This window comes from Neofelis nebulosa, chromosome 2 (genome assembly GCF_028018385.1).
Source record: "Neofelis nebulosa isolate mNeoNeb1 chromosome 2, mNeoNeb1.pri, whole genome shotgun sequence".
Lineage (NCBI taxonomy): Eukaryota > Metazoa > Chordata > Mammalia > Carnivora > Felidae > Neofelis > Neofelis nebulosa.
In genome coordinates this window covers 166,743,007-166,764,137 of record NC_080783.1, presented here as the reverse complement: position 1 = coordinate 166,764,137, position 21,131 = coordinate 166,743,007, and the positions used below count along the sequence as shown (strand labels likewise).

Below are 21,131 nucleotides of genomic sequence, written 5' to 3'. Positions count from 1 at the left end.
ACTCCAATTATGCAGAAGCATAGCAAAATCATGGAGGAAGTAAGTAACTGTGAACAAATCGGAAGTGTTGTAAATAACAGTGTTCAAAACTTTTGCCTTTATGAAGTCTCCAACCTCAACTTCTAATCCATCCTTCTTACCTTCTCTTCTGCCACATCTTTCTGATTTCTGCATTCTTCTGCTTTTAAGGGATCATGTGATTACATTGGGCCCACTGATAACTCAAAATATTCTCCATATTTTAAGGTCAGCTGGTTAGTAACCTTAAATCCTTATGTAAAGTCCTTTCACAGCATCATCTAAACTAGTGTTTGATTGAATAATGAGAGGTCTGAGTCTTGGGATGACAACTTTGGAATTCTGCCTACCACACTGGCTTCAATAATAAAGGAAAATGACTTGCGAATTCAATCTGGTTTTGGTGAATGTCACTGTTTTCTGGGAAACTGGTCTATTCCAAATATCCATTCCTTGGGGTCAGTTTTGATCATGTCCTTTTTGATAGAGGAGATCATCCACTTTTTCCTGGATTTTTCAAATTTGTTGGCTTGCATGTAATATTATGATTCTTTTCCTCTTTTCTATATCTATGGTTGTTTCTTTTATCATTCATATTCCTTTTTTCTCCTTTCCCTTAAGTCCTTTAATACCAAAAAACAAAGTGAGGCACTCCATTCCATTTAAACAGAGTTTTATTCAGGGTAATTTATACAGGGGAAATCAGGCTAGTGAATAGACGTTCCAGGTGGTACTACACACCTATTCTCCGCTCCATATTCTCCACCCATTCTCTGCATCTTAACCCCCAGCTTTCATGTATATTTTAAACAAACACACAAAACAACTATTGATTTTATTTATCCTTTTATACTACATTTTTATTTCTACTTAAATATTTGTAGTGTTTCTCTGTGTTAATTTCCTATTCATAATTTCTTGTGTATTATTTTATGCTTTTTCTATTTTCCTGAGATGAGAACCTTGGGATCCTTTTTACTAAATCCTTTCCAGGAAGAAAGAGAACCAGGAGCGGGTGGAAGAGGGAGAAAAATGAAAACTTTACATTTTCTTTTGAACTAGTTTTTGCTGTTATGCCACAGGCTTTGGAATGAAATGGTTTCCTTTTCATTTTCTACCTTATAATTTGAGTTTTGACCTCTTCATCCCTTATTTTCAAATAGTAAATAAATTTAGAATTTTCCTTATGCTTATTCTTAATTTTATTGGATTTTTTAAATCCCTATATTTATTTTTAAAAACATTGGGTATTTCTTGGGGTGCCTGGGTGGCTCAGTTGGTTAAGCATCTGACTTCAGCTCAGGTCATGATCTTGAGGTTCGTGGGTTTAAGCCCCATGTCGGGCTCTGTGCTGACAGCTCGGAGCCCAGAGCCTATTTCAGATTCTGTGTCTTTTTCTCTCTGTCATTGCCCCTCCCCCACTCATGCTCGCTCTCTCTCTCTGTCTCTCTCGCTCTCTCTCAAAAATAAACATTAAAAAAGTTTTTAAAAATATTGGGTATTTCTGGGGCGCCTGGGTGGCGCAGTCGGTTAAGCGTCCGACTTCAGCCAGGTCACGATCTCGCGGTCCGTGAGTTCGAGCCCCGCGTCAGGCTCTGGGCTGATGGCTCAGAGCCTGGAGCCTGTTTCCGCTTCTGTGCCTCCCTCTCTCTCTGCCCCTCCCCCGTTCATGCTCTGTCTCTCTCTGTCCCAAAAATAAATAAAAAAACGTTGAAAAAAAAAAAATTTTAAAAATATTGGGTATTTCTGCATAGTCCACAATACAATCAATTTTCTAAGAACAAAACCCAAAATTTATTTTCTCTGTTGCAGAGAAACTGAGGTCCATATCCATTACATCAACTTTATTAATTAGATTGTATAATTACTCTGCATCCATATTTTTGGGGTTTTGTTTTATTTTGTTTTACTTGTTTAACTCTGAAACAGATGAACTGAGGTCTTCCACTATAATTTTATTTTTATTACATTCTCCTGGGAATTCCAGTAGTTTTTACTTTATATAACTAGCCACTTTCTTCTTTGGCATATACAAAAAACACCAAAGATGCTGTTTTAATATATTGTATTTTCATTATTACATAACATATAAGGTCCTTATTTATTGTTTCTAACCTTAAATTTTAGTTTATCTGATATTAATAATTCCACTCCAACTTCTTTTTGTTTCATTGGCTTGGTATCTCTTTCCTCACTACTTTATTTTCAAGATTTCTTTATTGCTTTAACTATATTTCTTATAAACAGTATATAGTTAAATGTTATTTTTTTAACTCAGCCTGAAAGTCCCTGTCTTTTAATGGGAAATTTCAACCTATTCAAATATAGTATCAAGACAGAGACTTGATTTCAATATTTTTATGATTTATTGTATATTGGTTCTTTTTAAAATTTTCCTTGTTTTTTCATAGTAATCCCATTCCCCTTTTTATTTGGAAATCTTATACATCCTATTCAATTAATCATTAACTCTTCTATTAAGATTATGCTTGAAAGTAATAACAAATCCAACCTATATCTTAAGGAAAATAGTATAGTGAGTGTGCAAGTGTGTGTGTGTGTGTGTGTGTGTGTGTGTGTGCATATAGTGTGCTATACTTGAATCTCCTTAAGTGTTTGTATTATTTTTCTTATCAAATTGTTCCTTGTCTCCTCTAGCAGCTCTATGTGTTCTGTTTATTTAATCGCTGGTTACTGAAAGAGTTGGACTTAGCAGGGTTAGCAAACAGGAAGCAACTTTATTTTTTCTAATGATTTTTCTCATTGCTAATCCTACAAAATTATTGTGTTTACCTATTCCTCCTCATCCCTGAAATGATATTTCTGTCAATTTTCATAATTTTGCCCTTTTTCTGTTACGGTCCTGCGTGGCTGGCCACTGTCTGCTGCTGGGCCCCTTTAGATGAGTTATTACTTTTCTTAGTTGGCTCAGGGAAGTGCAGGTCTGTTTATTGCCATGTCTAGTAACTAGAGTACTGTTGAGTGGTGGAAGGTAAAGTCTAACCCATTATGGAATGGTGCTTTAGAAGCAAGCAGACCACAATCCCCTGGTGAAGCATCTGAGGGAAAATTCACTGATCTCTGACTTCCCAGTGTTCTCACAGGCTTGGTGTTTCCTTCCTGGCCTCTTGGGACCAGTGAGACCAGAAACACTTTTATTAGACCAAAGGCAATCTTTCCCTCTGGTAATCCACAGATCCCAACAGCCAGCTGGTCTCAGGACACAGCACAATCTCCGTCATTGCCTTGTGACTCAGAATCTGGTCTCCAGGGCCATAGTCAGATCTCAACATCAGAATAGAAACCATGTCTAACCTTGCACCCCGCTGCTTGACGATCTCAGCAGCTGTCTGGCTTAGAAGATGACAGATGGGAGCTGAGAGTAGAAGAGAAAGGTACTGAGCTTAGGTCACTACCTTCCCAGAATCCACTGCTCCCAGCTGTCCAGTTGTTTTAATGGAGAATTCTCAGCCAAATGGAATTGTTAAGTTGATTTAGTTCTTCCTAAAAGATAAAGCTCACAAGTTCCAGCAGAAACTTCCAAAAACAACTAACATAAAAATCTTCAGTTCTAATCTGCATCTACTTTGGGCTAAAGTTCAAACACTGTAGTTAGGTCCAGCATTTAATTTAGAAAAGATTGGAGTGAGAGACTTTTGGGAACATCTTTTGAGATGTTATATTAAGAGCAGGGGAAAGGGTGAAGATAGAAAGGGAATTTTTAATGAATGCTTACTATGCTCAAGGCACACCACATTAATTTTTTAACACTGAAAATAATAATACTATAATAAGGTACTGTCCCATCTCAAGGCAAGGATACAGTAACCCAAGGCTCAGACAGTTTACATTGTTTGCTCAAGTTTAGTCATATCTGCCCACATTTCATTACCTTATAGTGAGTATCACGAAAAACTACCATCATTACTTGTGCTATTACTAGGTATGTGTTCTATTTCTTATTGTTTTTATTGTTAGTGATTTAAAAGTTTGTGTTTTATCTTCTGAGCCAGCATGGTAGTTAGAGATACTGTTTTGCTTTGCAGTGAGCCTGGGAGGAGGGAAAACGAGGATGGGGCGGGAGTGGGGAGTGAAGAGAATGGATGACAGCAAGCCAAGAGAACAAGAGGATCAATCCTTATTTGCTGGAAAAGAGACACATGACTTCAAAACTTTGACCTGCTGCTGTTGCTACTCCTCTAGTAACCAGAAGAAAGGTAAAGAGCCAGGATGCATGTATGCATCTCCTCTACCTCCTATATACCTGAGCGCATCACCCTATCTTAAAGCTCTTGCCTTAGATAAAAGCTCATCATCTTATCCATCACTCTTGCTCTTCCCTCATTTACAGAGTTTCCATTTGTACTTCCCCATCCCCTCCCCCACCTCCATTTTCTCTCCTTGCCATTCTATTTTAGAGCCAAAACCTGACTCTACTTGGGAAGAGGTGCCCAAAAGGAGCATTGATGGAGCACAGTAAATAAAACCTCCAGTCTGAAGTGGAAACAGAAACCTTGAACATATTTACGTCCTTGCCTTTAAAAGTTTCCAGAGACCCCCAAAGCCTTCCTCTAAAGGAAATGTTTCTAATTAAACTTACTTCTCCTCATGTACTAACAGTTCAGATTTTAAAAAAAAAGTTTAAACAAATGGATTAAAAATAAAATTTTGAAATACAACTTCTTGAAAACAGTAGGACATGGTATCAAAAAATTTTTAGCTTATTGTGAATAAGTTATTCTTAATTTTTTTTTCAACGTTTTCTATTTATTTTTGGGACAGAGAGAGACAGAGCATGAACGGGGGAGGGGCAGAGAGAGAGGGAGACACAGAATCAGAAACAGGCTCCAGGCTCCGAGCCATCAGCCCAGAGCCCGACGCGGGGCTCGAACTCACGGACCGCAAGATCGTGACCTGGCTGAAGTCGGAGGCTTAACCGACTGCGCCACCCAGGCGCCCCATGAATAAGTTATTCTTTTAAATTATTTAACAATTCCAAAAAAAGCCAAAAGTATACTTGAAAAAGGCATTGTATAGGAATGAGTTCAATGTCTATTAACAAAAAGCTATTGTAAATTTGACAAAGTCTTTTTAATTGCATGAATCACTAATGTAATCCTATTTTCCAATGATTATCCAAAATGTTGATATATGATTAATTCCACATGCATCAAGTTAATGGTGCATTTGTCTTATTTGATATTCAATTATTGAGCAAGGTTATTGTTGCTGTTTGGCTTCCAACAGCAAATTTCCAGAGATGGTGAATGCCATTCTTGGTCCCAAATCACACTTTACTGTAGAAATGCTGATGATTGAGGAATCTAATTGAGTTCATAAAAATTCATGTATTAGTCCCTCTTGTGGATAATTATTTCCTAATTTTGTCCTTTTGTTTACTAAAAATGTTGGCTTTTCTTGAACAGATGACTGTTGATTTATAATTGCAATTTCTATGTTATGCTTTTTTATACCATCCACTAGAATATTATTTAGGTAACAATTTCTTCTATGATCTTGGAGCTTCACTATTTTCTTTGTGTTACCTAAATATTGCTGTAAAACAATATTTTTTGAGGGGCCTAATTTTCACTTGACTAGTTTAACAAATCATCCAAGGGTGTTACATTATTTAATTTATGGACTTTGAGTATATTTTTTAAAGGCTTTAAACAATATTTGACAGGTAAGGTACTGAATTTGCTAATTGGTTTTACTGTAGAAAACATTCTTTCAAAGTTGCCATGTCTAGCACTCATTTCTTGAATAACAGTTTTATCAAGGAAGCCCATAAAATTTTTTGTTAGGCTGGAAAAAGTCTGTGAGAAATTATAGAATTTACTCCAGGATACGTTTTCAAATGTCTTCTTACTAGTTTTCTTCCTTAGCTTACTCTCTACAACTCTGTGGCCCACATCAACAGATATTGCTTGTATATTTCTTTTCCATGCTGTAGCCATAATCCTTTTAGGTTTGGAAGGAATAATAAATTGATCCCTAATTAAAGATTTGAGGGTTTCACAATTTCTTTCTAAGACAAAATCTGCTCTTTTATGTGGGTAAATGTTTTCATCTTCCATACGATGAGGAGGAAGCCGATTTTTTGTCAAAAGTAACATTTGCACATATCCAGTTTCATGGAAAATTATGGGATTTGTGTCATTTTGTTCCTGTGGATTAAAGAAAAGAGTACTTAGTCATCAGTCTAGTGAGACAAGAAGGCTACATATATTTTTAAACGTGAAAATGAAATGGTAAAGTATCCTAAAAATGACTACAGAGACGTTTTTAATGTGAACAATAATGGTAGTGAAACACACAAAAAAGATGTGCTTATATGTGGCACACTTCCTTCTCTTAATATTCTGTCAAGATGTTAGGGGTAAAATCTGAACTTTTGGCCTATGAAAATCCTTTCTGAAATAAAGTGAGATATGACAAAATAAATACATTCCTTAAATGTCTGAGATGTTGTCATTGGAAAAATAGGATCGTTGGTGGGATGGGACATGGCTCTGGCATTTCTTAGGTTTCCATGTCCAGAAATAAAAGGCATACCAAAAAATGAATTGAGTCAAAGGTGATAAGCCAAATTTAAGCCAAAATTAAAGTCTGCATACCGTTATAAATAATTCCAAGCATCTAAAAGTATCTTTATAATATTATATTTATTCTGATACTCCAACCCTTACCACAATACTTAGCACATAAAAAGCACTCAATATATATTTGTGTAATAATATAGCCAAAGTAATAGATTGACTTAAAAATAGACTATTTTTGTTACAGGAATAGCAAAATTTGTATGAATGAGCTACTTATTAAACTCTTTCCCATATTTCCATTATAGGGCAAAAAGATTAACTCCAAAGAAACAGGTCAAATATGCATATTATCAGTTTTTACTTTGCAAACTTTAAGTCAGTGATTGCTACCTTTCTTTTAGAAAGACAACTCAAGACATAAGAAACCAGGATCATCTAATTGTTCATCAGTATACTTAGTGAGAAAGGTATATTATTGCTTATAATTACTAAAAAGATAATGAAAGATCTGGTTTTCCAATCCATTGGGATGTCAGTGATACCTGTTTAGCCACAGTAGTGAGGATTTGTTCTATTTTTGGTCTGTCCAATGCCTCTGGGAATTCTCCACCTTACAAATCTCTGTACTCTTACATAGAGGCAGAAACTAACTTTATTAGCCTTCCTTGAGGTTAGGGCACAGGCATGTGACCCAGGCTCTGCCAATCAGATACACCTCAGATAGTCTTCAGTTCAGAGAAAGCAAGCACTAAAGGTAGGCTATTTGAAAATGACTCTAGTGAGAATGTAGCACATATATCTGCTTTGAAAGGCAGCAGTAGCAAGGGTCTTAGAAATAGCATCTCCTGCCCAGCATCAGAGTCATAAACTGTGTAACAAAAGCATGGGTCTGGGTGAAGCAGTCTAGGGTTACAAATGGGTGACTCCTAACTGGATAGCTCTCAGGCCAGATTGTCTCTCCAGCCTTCCTACAGTCTCTGTGAGCTACCAAATAGCCTTAATGTATGTATTTTCTCATTCAGTTAGCTAAAATAGATTGTTAGAAAAGTGAAAAGCAATGCAGTCATTTAAAAAATACAAAATCTGTTTTATATTTCTTTTATAATCAAGAAAGTTTGACAAAGCCTTTTTCATAAAGAAAAACACAAAATTTTCAGTGATGCAAAGGCATCCCCAGTTTTGGGTTGGCAGTTCTAAAAAGAGCACTAAGAATCTAAGGGTGGTTGTCACTTTGTAATGCAAAACCGAGAAGTAAAAATAATTTATCAAAGATTCTAGTCACTAGAATATAAGATTCCTGCAAGTAGTACTTATGCACATATTTCCTGAACAATAGTAGGTATTATTACCATGTGAGAAGTTACTGTCTTTGCTGGACTAATGTTGATTATCTTGGCATTTGGGTTTTTTAATTCATCCTCAAAGCACAAGGGGAGCAAGCTTTTCTTTCTTGTTGAACAATATTCACTTAATTGGTCATTTATGATGGTTTTGTTTTCTTTTGTGCTAAAATCATCCAACTGTGGGGGAGATTTTCTTCTGAAAATGAGCACAAGTTCAGCATAAATAATGATTGATTTTAGGGTTGATTCTAGTTTGTCAGTTCTTGCTTGTCTCCCCGATCCCCGAAAGTCACTGACAACATCTTCCCCAAACTCTCAGCCACACACTTTCAATCTGGCAAGAGTATTCCTTCCTGCCTTTTTGGGGGAATTAGCAAAAATGGGGGTAGAGGAGTATATATATATATATATATATATATATATATATATATATATATATGCGTGCCTCTTTGGCTTTTGAGTGGGGAAGATGTATCTTATGTAGATTGAGAAGAATACCACAGATAAAGAAGTATTTGCCACATCCTTTGTTGAGATTCTGGGAAACAAGTGTTTTGCAAGGCAGCTTCCTGACAACATAGGGTGGCCCCAACTTTGCTAACAGAATGCAATGTCATGGTATGGTTATAGTCAGAAAGAGGATATAGTTTTCATTCCATATTTCCTATGGTTCACATGTGACATAGGACATTGAGTTTGGCTTACCAAAGTGGTTGCTGTGTCAGGGGTGAGGTAACCCACATCAAAGGCCTGGCACAAGTGAGGCATGGACAGTCTAAGGACAGATGAAAGTCATGATGGAGGCTCAGAGGGTTCTACCATAGTAATGAGAGTTGAGAGTGGACCCTATTCAAGTTCAGAGAGAATAGGGGCGCCTGGGTGGCGCAGTCGGTTAAGCGTCCGACTTCAGCCAGGTCACGATCTCGCGGTCCGTGAGTTCGAGCCCCGCTTCGGGCTCTGGGCTGATGGCTCGGAGCCTGGAGCCTGTTTCCGATTCTGTGTCTCCCTCTCTCTCTGCCCCTCCCCCGTTCATGCTCTGTCTCTCTCTGTCCCAAAAATAAATAAATAAATTTTAAAAAGTTGAAAAAAAAAAAGTTCAGAGAGAATAGACCATATATTCATGAACCACAGATGTCAGCAGCCACAGAACACCTAGAAATGAGACCAGCAGTACAAGGACATTGACCAAAATACTTGCTCAAGTACCTTTTCCTCAATGTCACAAAGTCCAGTGAGCATCTCATTCACATACTCAGATAACCATCTTAAGAAAGAAAGAGAGGGACTGGAATAAACTTAAAGAGGCTATACATTATTGCTCCAAAGTTTAAAACATGCTGGATTAATATGATTTTACTCAGAGTCTGAGGATCTGGGAAAGATCAGAACTTTATACAAAACTACAAAGCTATTTTTCTTAAATCCATATTGTAGTAAAATTAATCTTGTCTATACAACAAAAACACAATGTATTCTCTCCATTCATTTTCCCATGTTCTTCTTTCCATTTGCCTGTCAACTTGAAGCAGATAGAGCATGTGCTCAAGGTATGAATGTATAATAGTAGGATACTCTTAGACCAGTCACTGGATTGTAGTATGGGCCTAAATAGGCCCATACTATAATAATAGGCCCATACTATAAGTAATAATAAGCCAGAATAAATTCATTCCAGTCCAGTAAAAAATAAAACAAATAACTCTTCCTATTAAAAACACTGAACACAATAAAATATGAAAAATGTTAAAATAAATTACCTTTTACTGACAGAATCTTCTAAGTGACCAGCCAAATCATATGATTCCCTAGGTTTTTCTCCAGTTTGAGCTGAAATTATAAAAGATTTTCATATATCATGGCATTTAGAAAATACCTTCTATAAAATATTTTCCAGTGTAAAATAACAATAGAAAGCTTCCAGTATAGTGCTTGATCTGTACTAGCTACCCAAGTAAGAATTTCTTAAGTGAACAAGATAGAACTGGAAACAACTGCAGCCAAGGATCTAATATTTGGCTCAGGCAAATCAAACATAAAACTGGCCTTGGAGATTTTTGTGGAAGAAAGACATTCTCAAATTTTCAAATCTAACACGTAAGTCATTATTAGCCAGTAGGAAGCCTCAGATGGTTAAACACTGTTGGTAAATGGGGAGGTTGGTTAGCACAGGTCAAACAGATCTTGCCACCTAGCAGGAAGGAAGTGTCTAGGGTTGAACTCTTCCAAATATGCCTGGTGGACACTTCAATATTTCCCTACTTTCTTTGAAGTGCTCCCAGACACATATGATGTGAGCAGTAAATTCAACTTTTCTCTTGTCCTGAAGTAGTTTGTATTCTAGTGCAGTGCTTCCCAACATTTTCCACATCATGGCAAACATACTAATTAATATTCTTTTATACAGTACACTGAGGACAAACACTTGAGTATTCTTGTAGCCAGACTGACATAAGGCCAACCCTTGCATTCTTGAAGGCTGAAGGATTAGTATTTCAGCATAACAGGTTACCACAGAAGCTCTATTCTAGAGAAAGGAAATAGTCAACAAACAAGCAAATAAACAAACACAAAAATACATAAAATAATTTCAACCACTTGTAAGAATTATAAAAACATATACCCATGGTACTTCACCTATGGTGGCTATAGAGGCTTCTCTCAGGAGGGCATATTTGAGTTGAAGTCTGAGAAAGAAGAGGCAGCCAGATGAAAAGCTGGGCAAACAGACTACTAGACAGAGGAAACAGCAAGTGTAAAGGTTTCAATGTGAAATCAGCTTGGAATGGTAAAGGAGCTGAAGGCCAATGTTGTTGGAGTGTAGTGAATGAGGGGGAGAGTGGAGTAAGATGAGACAGGTAGCAGGAGCCAAATTATAGAGAGCCACATAAGCCATACCAAAAACTTAAGACAGTATTCTGATTATAATAGAGGTGATTTAGAAGGTATTAAGCAGAATAAGAAAGTAGTTCGATTTATGCTTCAGGAAGATCACTCTCTGTGCTCTGCTCTGAGCTCTGCTGGCTTCACAGAATGAGTCTGGAAGTTTTTCTTCCGTTTCTACTTTTCTGGAACAGCTTGAACAGAAGATGTATTTACTCTTCTTTAAATGTCTGGTAGAATTCCCCTGGGAAGCTATCTGGCTCAGGACTCTTGTTTGTTGGGAGATTTTTGGTAACCGATTCAATTTCTTCACTGATTATGTCTGTTCAAATTTTCTATTTCTTCCCATTTGAGTTTGGGTAGAGTGTGTGTGTCTAGGAGTTTGTCCATTTCTTACAGATTGTCCAGTTTGTTGGCATATGATTTTTCACAGTATTCTCTTATAATTGTATGAATTCCTGTGGTGGTGGTTGTGATCTCTCCTCTTTCATTTCTGATTTTATTTATTTGGGTCCTTTTTCTTTTATTTTTGAGAAGTCTGGCTAGGGGTTTATCCATTTTGTTTAGTCTTTTAAAAAAATCAACTCTTAGATTCATTGATCTGTTCTACTGGGTTTTTTTTTTTTTTTTGGATTCTATATTTTTTAATTTCTGCTCTAATCTTTATTATTTCTCTTCTTCTGCTGGGTTTGGGGTTTCTTTGTTTCTGCCTTTCTAGTTCTTTTAGGTGTGAGATTTGGTTATGTATTTGGGACCTTTCTTGCTTCTGGAAAATACAATGTATTTTCTTCTTAGGACTGCCTTTGCTGCATCCTAAAGGGTTTAATGCCATGTTTTCATTTTCATTTGCTTCCATGTATTTTTAAATTTCTTCTTTAATTTCCTGGTTGACCCATTCATTCGTTAGTAGGATGTTCTTTAACCTCCATGTTTTTGGGGCTTTCCAAATTTCTTCTTATGGTTGATTTCAAGTTTCATAGCTTTGTGATCTGAAAATATGCATAGTATAATCTCAATCTTTCTGTAACTGTTGAAAGCTGTTTTGTGACCCAGTATGTGATCTATTTTAGAGACTGTTCCATGTACACTTGAGAAGAATGTGTAGTCTGCTGCTTTAGGATGAAAATTTCTGAATATATCTGTAAGTCCATCTGGTCCAATGGGTCATTCAAAGACGTTATTTCCTTATTGATTTTCTGCCTAGATGATCTGTCCATTGTTGTAAAAGTGGACTATTAAAGTCCCCTACAACCATGGTATTGTTATGTATAAATTTATTTATGTTTGTGATTAATTGATTTATATATTTGGGTTCTCTCACATTGGGAGCATAAACATTTAAAATTGTTAGCTCTTCTTGATGGATAGACCCCTTAATTATGATATAGTGCCTTTCTTCCTCCCTTGTTACGATCTTTGGTTTAAAATCTAGGTTGCCTGATACAAGTATAGCTACTCCACCTTTCTTCTGATGTCCATTAGCCTGATCTATGGTTCTCAATCCCCTCACTTTCAATCTACAATTGTCAACCAGTCTAAAATGAGTCTCTTGTAGGCAGCATAAAGATGGCTCTTGTTTTTTTTTTATCCATTCTGATACTCTATCTTTTGATTGGGGCATTTAGTCCATTTACATCAAAGTGATTATTGAAAGATATGGATTTAGTGTCATTGTGTTATCTGTAGATTTCTTGCTTGTGGTGATGTCTCTGGTCCTTTGTAGTCTTTGCTGCTTTCCACTTACTGGGTCCCCCTTAGAATCTCCTGCAGGGCTGGTTTAGTGGTCGTGAACTCCTTTAATTTTTGTCTGGGAAAACCTTTATCTCTCCTTCTATTCTGAACAACAGCCTTGCTGGATAAAGAACTCTTGGCTGTATATTTTTCCCATTCAGCACATTGAATATTTCCTGCCACTCCCTTCTGGCCTGCCAAATTTCAGTGGATAGGTTTGCTACTACCCTTATATATCTACCCTTGTAGGTTAATGCCCGTTTGTCCCTAACTACTTTCAGAATTCTCTTTGTATTTTGCCAGTTTCACTATGGTATGTCATGGTGTTGACCTGTTTTTGTTGACTTTGGAGGGAGTTCTTTGTGCCTCTTGGACTTGGATGCCTGTTTCCTCAGCTATAATTTGTTCAAATAAACCTCCTGCCCCTTTCTCTCCCTCTTTTTCTTCTGGAACTCCTATGATAAGGATATTATTCATTTCATTGACTCCCTTAGGTCTCTAATTCTCCCCTCATGGTCTAATAAATTCCTTTCCCTCTTTTTTTTCAGCTTCATCACTTTCCATAATTTTATCTTCCGATTCTCTCTTCTGCTCTTCCGTCCTTTCTGTCACTGCATCTACTTTATTTTGCATCTCAGTTATAGCATGTTTTAATTCATCGTGACTAGTTCTTAGGCTTTTGATCTATGAAGCACTAGATTCTCTGCTGTCTTCTACACTTTTTTCAAGCCTGGCTATTAGTTTTATGACTATTATCCTTTTCATATATATTTTTTATATCTGTTTTGAGCAATTCTCTGGATGTCATTTCTCCCTGGAATTTCTTTTGAGGAGAATTCTTCCGTTCTGTCATTTTGGCTAGGTTTCTGTCTTTTACGTGTGTTAAATGCTTGTTATGTGTCCTGCACCTGTGAGAACTACTGTATTATAAAGGGGTCATACACTGCCCAGGGCCTGGCACTTCAGGAAGTGTTTTTGTAGTGTATTGCGTGCACTCTGTTGGCTGCTCTATCCCACTGGTCAGTCTTCTACAAAGCTGCTTCTTACTTATAGTGGCAGATTGTTTAGACCTTCCACCAGACGTGCTTTGATTTGTTCATTGAAGTAACCCAGGAAGAAAGGAAAGGGCCAGGGACCTGATCCCATACAAAGAGAAAAATGAAAGGGGTGAAGAAAAGACCAAGCAGAGAGAATCAAAGAAACTATAAGGCTTAATCCAGAGAGAGAGAGAAAGGAAAATAAAGGAAATAGAGAAAAGGTGTGAAAAGAATAGAGTAAAAATGCCTGATTACACAGACAAGCAAAGCACAGAAAGAAAGAATATATATTTTATATATAAAATAAGAATTGACCAAAAATCAAATCAGAAACTTTGAGACTGATTCCAAAGGGGGGGAAAAAAGAAAAGGGTAAAAAGAAAAAGAAGAGAAAAAAGAAGAGAAGGAAAGAAAAAAGAAAAAAAGGAGCAACAGTCTAACACACAAAACCACAGGACAGTTATCTGTTGGTGCCTGGGACTGGTGGTTGTGCTGGTCTGGAGGAGAGGCCATCTGGTTCCCTCTTTGTCAGTCTCACTTGACTAGATAAACAGTTGCCAGGCTCAGAGGGGTGGGGTTTGGTGTAAGTGGGTCCCGCCTCCACTGGGGGCTGCTGTGCTGCTCCCTGAAGCCCCACCCTGTTGGTGATGGGGAGAAAAATAGCGACACCCCAATCTCTCCTCCCCAACCAGGGGGATTGCCCTGCTCCACAGTCTCCCGTGCCTCCTAGGCACTCAGCTGGGATTCAAAACCCCATGTTTTAAAGGATCCCACACTGCACAGACCCAGTTCTGGGGTAGCACCAATCTGCCCTGTAGATGTGGCAGGTGCCTGCAGGGTCTTTTGTCCTTGGGGGGCAATATACACTCTTCCCCCAGTACTCAAGGGAGGGCACTGTCCTCTCCCTATGCACCCCTGAGGTCGCTCCCGTGCCCTGGGGCTAGCTCTCCTCTCTCCTCCCAAGGCATGCTCACACCGCTACAGCAGCTTCAGTCTGGAGAAAGCCACGCACTTTTGAAAACTCCGATCTTCAGCTCCTAAGGCTGTTTGCAAAGTAGAGACTGGCACCGATTATATTTCTCGTTCCCCAGTCCCTGGTCCCGAGAGATTTTTCTCTTGTTCCAACACAATACCGCAATCCACAGTTTCTCTCTCTCTCTCTCCCTTTTGTCTCTCCACAGAAGGGGATCCCTGCCCTCCATGCCCACTCTGTTTTATCTCCCCCAATTCGCATACAGGTACCTCTGTCCCGCCAAGCTGTCACCCTCCACCTCTGGAGATTTTTCTGTCACTCCGAGGATAGATTTCCTGGGTGTTCCAAGTGTTCTGACCTTAATACAGCTAGGTTTGAGGGACAAGGGAAATCCTGGTCCCCCTACTTCTCTGCCATATTCCTCCTCAGATTATTCTAGATTATTATTAAATAATTTTCTTTCAGATCACTTCAGATATAATAGATTATTTTGGAGTTTTTTACTTTTGCAGTGTTAATCTTTTTCTTTCTTTTTAACTTAACTTTATTGAAGTATGATTTGCATACAATTAAATGCATGCATTTTACATGTATAGTTTGATGAATTCTGATATATATATATATATATATATATACTTATGTAAGCATCAACAAAATTGAGACTTTGACTATTTCTCTTATTTAAAGATAGTTTTCCTATGCCCTTTTGCAGCAAGTTCATTCAATTTGTTCTGTTCTCTTTTTCAAACACATTGTTTATCTCGGTGTTGGATACCTCAATATACTATCTTGTCTGATCCAGTCATAATTCTGTCCCTTCACGTTGCATTCTATGTGATTTTCCTAAACTTGCTCTTCAGATCTTTGATTTGGTTTACTCCAATGTTTATTCTACTCTTCACAACTTTTAATATAATTTTAGGTTCTGCATTATCATTACTTATTACCTTAAAAATATTTTTATCTCTGAGGCGCCTGGGTGGCCCATTCGGTTATGTGTCTGACTCATAACTGATTTTGGCTCAGGTCATAATCTCAAGGTATGTGCACTGACAGCTCAGAGCCTGCTTGGGACTCTCTGTCTCTCCCTGCTCCTCCTCCACTCTCTCTCTCTCTCTCTCTCTCTCTCTCTCTGTCTCTCAAAATAAATAAATAAACTTAAAAAATATTTTTAGCTCTCACAGCATCATTTCATTTTTGACATGTATCTTTTATATCTTCAAATCTTATTTCACAGAATTCCTTATGTTCTTTAATCTCTTAAACATATAAAAATATTATTTTCTAAATTTCTCCTGTTTCATGGGGTACAATTTCTGTCAGAACGTGACCATAGCTATCTTTAAATTATCTCCTTTATTTGCTATGTGATATTTAATAAGCCCCACGTTCTTATTTTCCCTACTCACCTTTGAATCCAGACACTTAAATCCAGGTTTGATCCTAGTCCAAATATAAAAGAAGTAAATTTCTTTGGCTACTCTCCCTGCTTATCTGGATACTGTTAAATTCTCCCCTTAGAAATTGATGGGCAAATCCACATGTTGTTACCTTGTAAATTCAGGCATTCAGCTGCCTGAGCTGCCTGGTGAGGGAGCTGGAGCCCTGAAACATTATGGGGAAATTTGTTCCTGTGCACTGTATGTTTTGTGAAACCTCTTCATGACTCTAATGAGGTGGTGATGGTGATGGGTGATCTGGTGAAGTGCCACTTGGGTTAGAGTCCTTTACCTCTCTCTTGGGGTAAGCAATTCAGTTTGAGGAGACATTTAGTCAAAGAAAGGCCTCAAAGTTCTTAGAGTGTTTTATGGGATCATATATTTTTTTCTTTACATAATTGTCTTTGTGGCTATTATTCACACTTGCAAAGATGGTTCCTAGGAAATTGCATCTTGTCTCTTCTGTTGTCAACTCCCCTTTCAAGACCTTGCTCCTCCAAGTTAGGAGGTTTTCCCCCCTGAGTCCGTATGAAGCAATACTAGGAAGCCAAAGAAAGAAAGGGCTAAGTATGGTCATCACATTTCTTTAAAAACACTGCTAACACAGACTTGGACTGCTATTGACTTGCAGTGAGGAAAGGGATCCCAAAAGGGAGGAATTTCCATCTTTCTGTGACCCATCATTAGTAACAAACCCCTTTTCTTTGAGTATTTGGGTGGTGGGGCTAGGGAGTGGTATTAAAAGAAGAATTTTCAGAATTATCTTCTACTGGCTTTTTAAATACTCTTCTTTCTCTTAGGAAATGGAATTCTGAATCAACTTCTGGAATCTTCTTTCAAACTACTTCATGTTGTAATATGTAGTAGATTTCCTTTCAGTTTGAGATAAAATGTCTTAGTTTCAATTTAATGAATTTTTCTTGTCTATTTTTCTTATTTTTGTTATTCATTTTGGCCAGGATAAATTTGTATTTATGTTGCCAACTTTCCCAGAAGTCTTAATTTGGGACTTTGATAAAAGAACTGTAATTTTTCTTCTGTAGAGAGACTCAAGAAATTTTATAAAGGGAAATTTGCTTTGCTGAAAGAGTAGAACAGTCTGCCCCACTGTTAGGAAATACTTCAGAGGCAACTTATGTGGTAAACAGAGGATTGCCTACTTAATAGTCCCCTTTCTCCCTTTTATGCTGACAGAGCTCTGATTTTATTTATCTTTCTCCAAACAACCATATCTTCCACAGGAGGCTGGGCTCCTTCCTCACCCAAGGGAGTGAATCTTTAAATGATCTAAGCCTGTGCTTTTAAAAATGTGAGCTATAACCCATCAATTTAGACACTAAATTAATTTAGCATACTTTGACCAACATTTTAAAAAACAAAATAGAACAGCATACAGTGTATTACTTGTGTCCTTAGTAACAGCTGTACAAAACACTAAAATACTGCAATCAAAATTCAACTAACAGAGAAAAAGACAATTAGGACACCATGAAGCTAAATCTTCTGCTCACTCTATATATCATAAAATATATGTGAAATAGTTTATATACAATATATATATGTATACACCATGTTTAAAGCTGGAAAAACTTACCTAAGCTGATAATGATTTGTTGGTTAAAATATGGGTGCATTAAGCTATTCTAGTAAGGAGACACCAGGGAAGGTCTGCTGGAGGGCTTTGAGGAGCATTTTCCTCATTTTTAAAAAGGAACCAAAGAGCTTTTCTCTTTTTCAGTGGATGTTGTTAGCCATACAAGTTATCTTGAATAGCAATAACCATATTGTACAGCAAAACTAGGAGGACAGGCTACTTACTAAGAAACTTGAGAAAAGACAGAGGGACCAGGTATATCTCATCAAGACTCTGAATTAACCATGCCTGGAACTGCCTTACTGATAGACTTCTTATTTGAGATATAAACATCTTTATTGTTTAAACAATATATAGTCAGATTTTATTTTAATTAAAGCTGTATGTCTCCTAAATATTAAAGATGAGTAAGAATCTATCAGGTGGAAAAGTCAGTTCTGAGTTATAGAGGCCAGAATGAATCATATTACACTGTATTTGGAACAGACTGTTCACAGTGACTAAAATCAGTAAGGAGAAAGAGACAAAATAGAAGGCTAGAAAAATCTTGTATACCATAATAAGCAATCTAAATTTTACCATTTTTGTAATAGATATCATTCAGTTATTAAGTAGGGAAATAATGTGGTGATAAGATATGATATTCTTTAAAGATTTTCTTAATGCTTTTAAAAGTTAGATACAGTTAATTTTCAGCAATTTCAATATAAACACACAATGTGTATACCTGCAAATAAAGCAGAGTCTTTTTCCTTCTTATAAGCCTTAGATTGAATCGTGGGTATAGGAGAAATGGTTGTAGAACCTAATGTTCTTCTATGCTCTTGTTTATTCTGTGAATAAGATCATGAAAAGGCTTAGAATTTTTTTTTTACCTGAACATTAGGAAAACTGGAAAACTATCTCAGAAATTATTTCTCTCTATGTATATTGATAAATAATTTAAATCTGATTATTCACACTTGGAATATATAATTATAATAACTAACAGCTGTATAGTTCTTTAAATTATTTTAAATGTCAATTTATATTTGAGAGAGAGACAGACAGAGTCCGCATGAGGGAGGGGCAAAGAGAGGGAGACACAGAATCTGAAGCAGCCTCCAAGCTCCAGTTGTCAGCAAAGAGCCCGACACAGGGCTTGAGCTCATGGACCACAAGATCATGACCTGAGCCAAAGTCAGATGCTTAACCTACTGAGCCACTCAGGCACCCCCCCACCCTCATCTAGTTCTTTAAATACTTCCAAATATAGTATTTATTTAATCCTCAAAAACAAAACCCTATAAGATGGATGTCAGTACCACTTTATGAGGAAGAAACAAATCTACAGAAATTTAAAACTTGGACTATGTTCACACTTTTTACTAAATTCTATTTTCTTTGCCTCTAAAGCTTAGCTATTATACTCATATAAAATTTATTTCTCCAAATGCAGGGAAAATCTAAAATTCAAATACTGAGGGGGGAAAAAAGCCCTCTTAGTTTAAAAAGAAACTTGAGGGGCGCCTGGGTGGCGCAGTCGGTTAAGCGTCCGACTTCAGCTCAGGTCACGATCTCGCGGTCCGTGAGTTCGAGCCCCGCGTCAGGCTCTGGGCTGATGGCTCGGAGCCTGGAGCCTGTTTCCGATTCTGTGTCTCCCTCTCTCTCTGCCCCTCCCCTGTTCATGCTCTGTCTCTCTCTGTCCCAAAAATAAAATTAAATAAATAAATAAATAAATAAAAAGAAACTTGACTCATTCATTGAGTAGATATAGCAGAATACCTCTGAGTAGAATAAGAGAACTGGAAAAAAGATCCAACTTTTCCCAGGTTAGGGTCTCAGACTGGCTCTAATGTGGAGAGAGACTTTGGTGAATCCATTATGTCACTAGAAAGATTATTGATGCTTTTATTTTAGCAATTAACTTAGTCGGGTTCAAAATACAAACTGTCTCTGGAGCAGCAGCTCACATTTCAGTCCACTTGTTTTATCCTTAGCTGGGCTGCTTGCAGTCTCCCTAAACATGCATGGTTCAGGGGGCAATGAGACACTTGGATAGGGTTTATACATGGAAGATGGGGCTGCCATCTTTGACTTTCTTCTTTCTATTACTCTCCACTCACTTTCCAGAAGCTTGGGTTGCCCTGAACATTGCTCTCTAGTTCCCCTGGCCAGGAAAAACATGTTTCCTATCGGAGGTTTCGATGCCCCATGCAGTGCCAGCTTCATCTACCCTTCAAGCTAAAAGTCATAAAAATAGCCCTGTGTAAGTAAGTTATTCCAAGTTTCTATGCTTTTTGTTGTCACATGCTTTTGGTTACTTACTCTCTAGGGTCTTCAGATAATATGTGTGTGCATGTGTGTGTGTGTGTGTGTGTGTGTGTGTGTGTGTGTGTGTGTTTTCTGAGTATCTTGTCTAGAGTTTACATTTATTGTCTGAGACAGGGTGGGTGTAATAGGGTTTACTCAGCCATACTGAATCATATTTCTCCAGAGTTTTTACTACCTCTATTGTCTTTTCCTATTGCATTGTTCAATACTTCCTAAACATCTATAAATAATAGTGGCAATAAGGGTCACTCTTGCCATGCCATAGACTAGTGTATTGTCATTAATTATGAAGTTGGCTATTTTAAGGTATAATTTTTAAAATTTTGCTGGGGGTGCCTGGGTGGCTCAGTCAGTTAAGCATCCAACTCTTGGTTTGGGCTTGGGTCATGATCTCACAGTTCATGAGTTCGAGCCCTGCATCAGGCTCCAAGCTGCCAGTGCAGAGCCTGCTTGGGATTCTCTTTCCCCCTCTCTGCCCCTTGCCAACCTTGCTTTCTCTCTCTCTCAAAATAAGTAAATAAACTTTAAATTTTTTAAAAACAAAATTACGTTGATATTCTTTATCATACAGCAAGTATTTTTTGTAGTTTTATCAATGATGGCTGTTGAATTTATCAATTATATTTAAAATCTTGCAGGTATTAAAATAACTACATTTTTTCTGATGAAACTCCAGGCATAGAGCTGGCAGATATTTAGGGTGAGGATGAAAACAAAAGTTGTAAAGAGACAGGTTAACTGCAATTCTTTGGACTTTCTGAACCAACTGCCACCTCTCCCATTTCCCAGTTACCCTCTCCCACATACAGTTATAGAAAATTGTATTTAATTAATCTCAGGCTAAAATAAGTGCCCTTCTCTTAATAAACTTACTGCTAATGTTTGGTTCTCTGGAGTGAAACTCTCTTCATGCTAGCATTTGGAAGAAAGGCTACCAGTCAAATTACCTGCTCCCTGCCCTCTTATGCTAAAGTAAAGCTAGCTGGTTGAGAACTCTGATGTATACACAGAACAGCTGACTCTCCACTCTGGAGAGATACTTATTTATAAAATTAATGACAGTTTCATAGAAAAATTAACTTATATCTTTACTCTTAAATATGAACAAATGGAGATTTATTAGGTATGATAAAAATCAGTAACTTCAAAAATATCTATCATGTTAAACAAAAGGAATACTGACACCAGAAAAAAAAAAGAGATAATTCAAGAAACAGAAAATAAGTTAAAAGAAATGAACTCTAACATCCTCAGAAAA

The 21,131-nt window shown here is 37.3% G+C and overlaps 1 protein-coding gene across 2 annotated transcripts in view; it reads right to left on the bottom strand.

The window, feature by feature from the left end:
* Positions 1 to 5,085: 5,085 nt before the first annotated feature.
* The window catches only part of C2H1orf141 (chromosome 2 C1orf141 homolog), a 62,605-nt gene continuing 46,559 nt past the window's right edge, over positions 5,086 to 21,131 (bottom strand). For both annotated transcript variants that reach the window (XM_058717038.1, XM_058717037.1), the window contains exons 6-9: positions 18,288 to 18,393; positions 9,664 to 9,733; positions 7,913 to 8,102; positions 5,086 to 6,188 (exon numbers count right to left, since the gene is read on the bottom strand). In XM_058717038.1, coding sequence (XP_058573021.1) covers positions 5,616 to 6,188; positions 7,913 to 8,102; positions 9,664 to 9,733; positions 18,288 to 18,393 — 939 coding nt within the window. In that variant the 3' untranslated portion in view covers positions 5,086 to 5,615. The remainder of the gene's footprint in view (positions 6,189 to 7,912; positions 8,103 to 9,663; positions 9,734 to 18,287; positions 18,394 to 21,131) is intronic.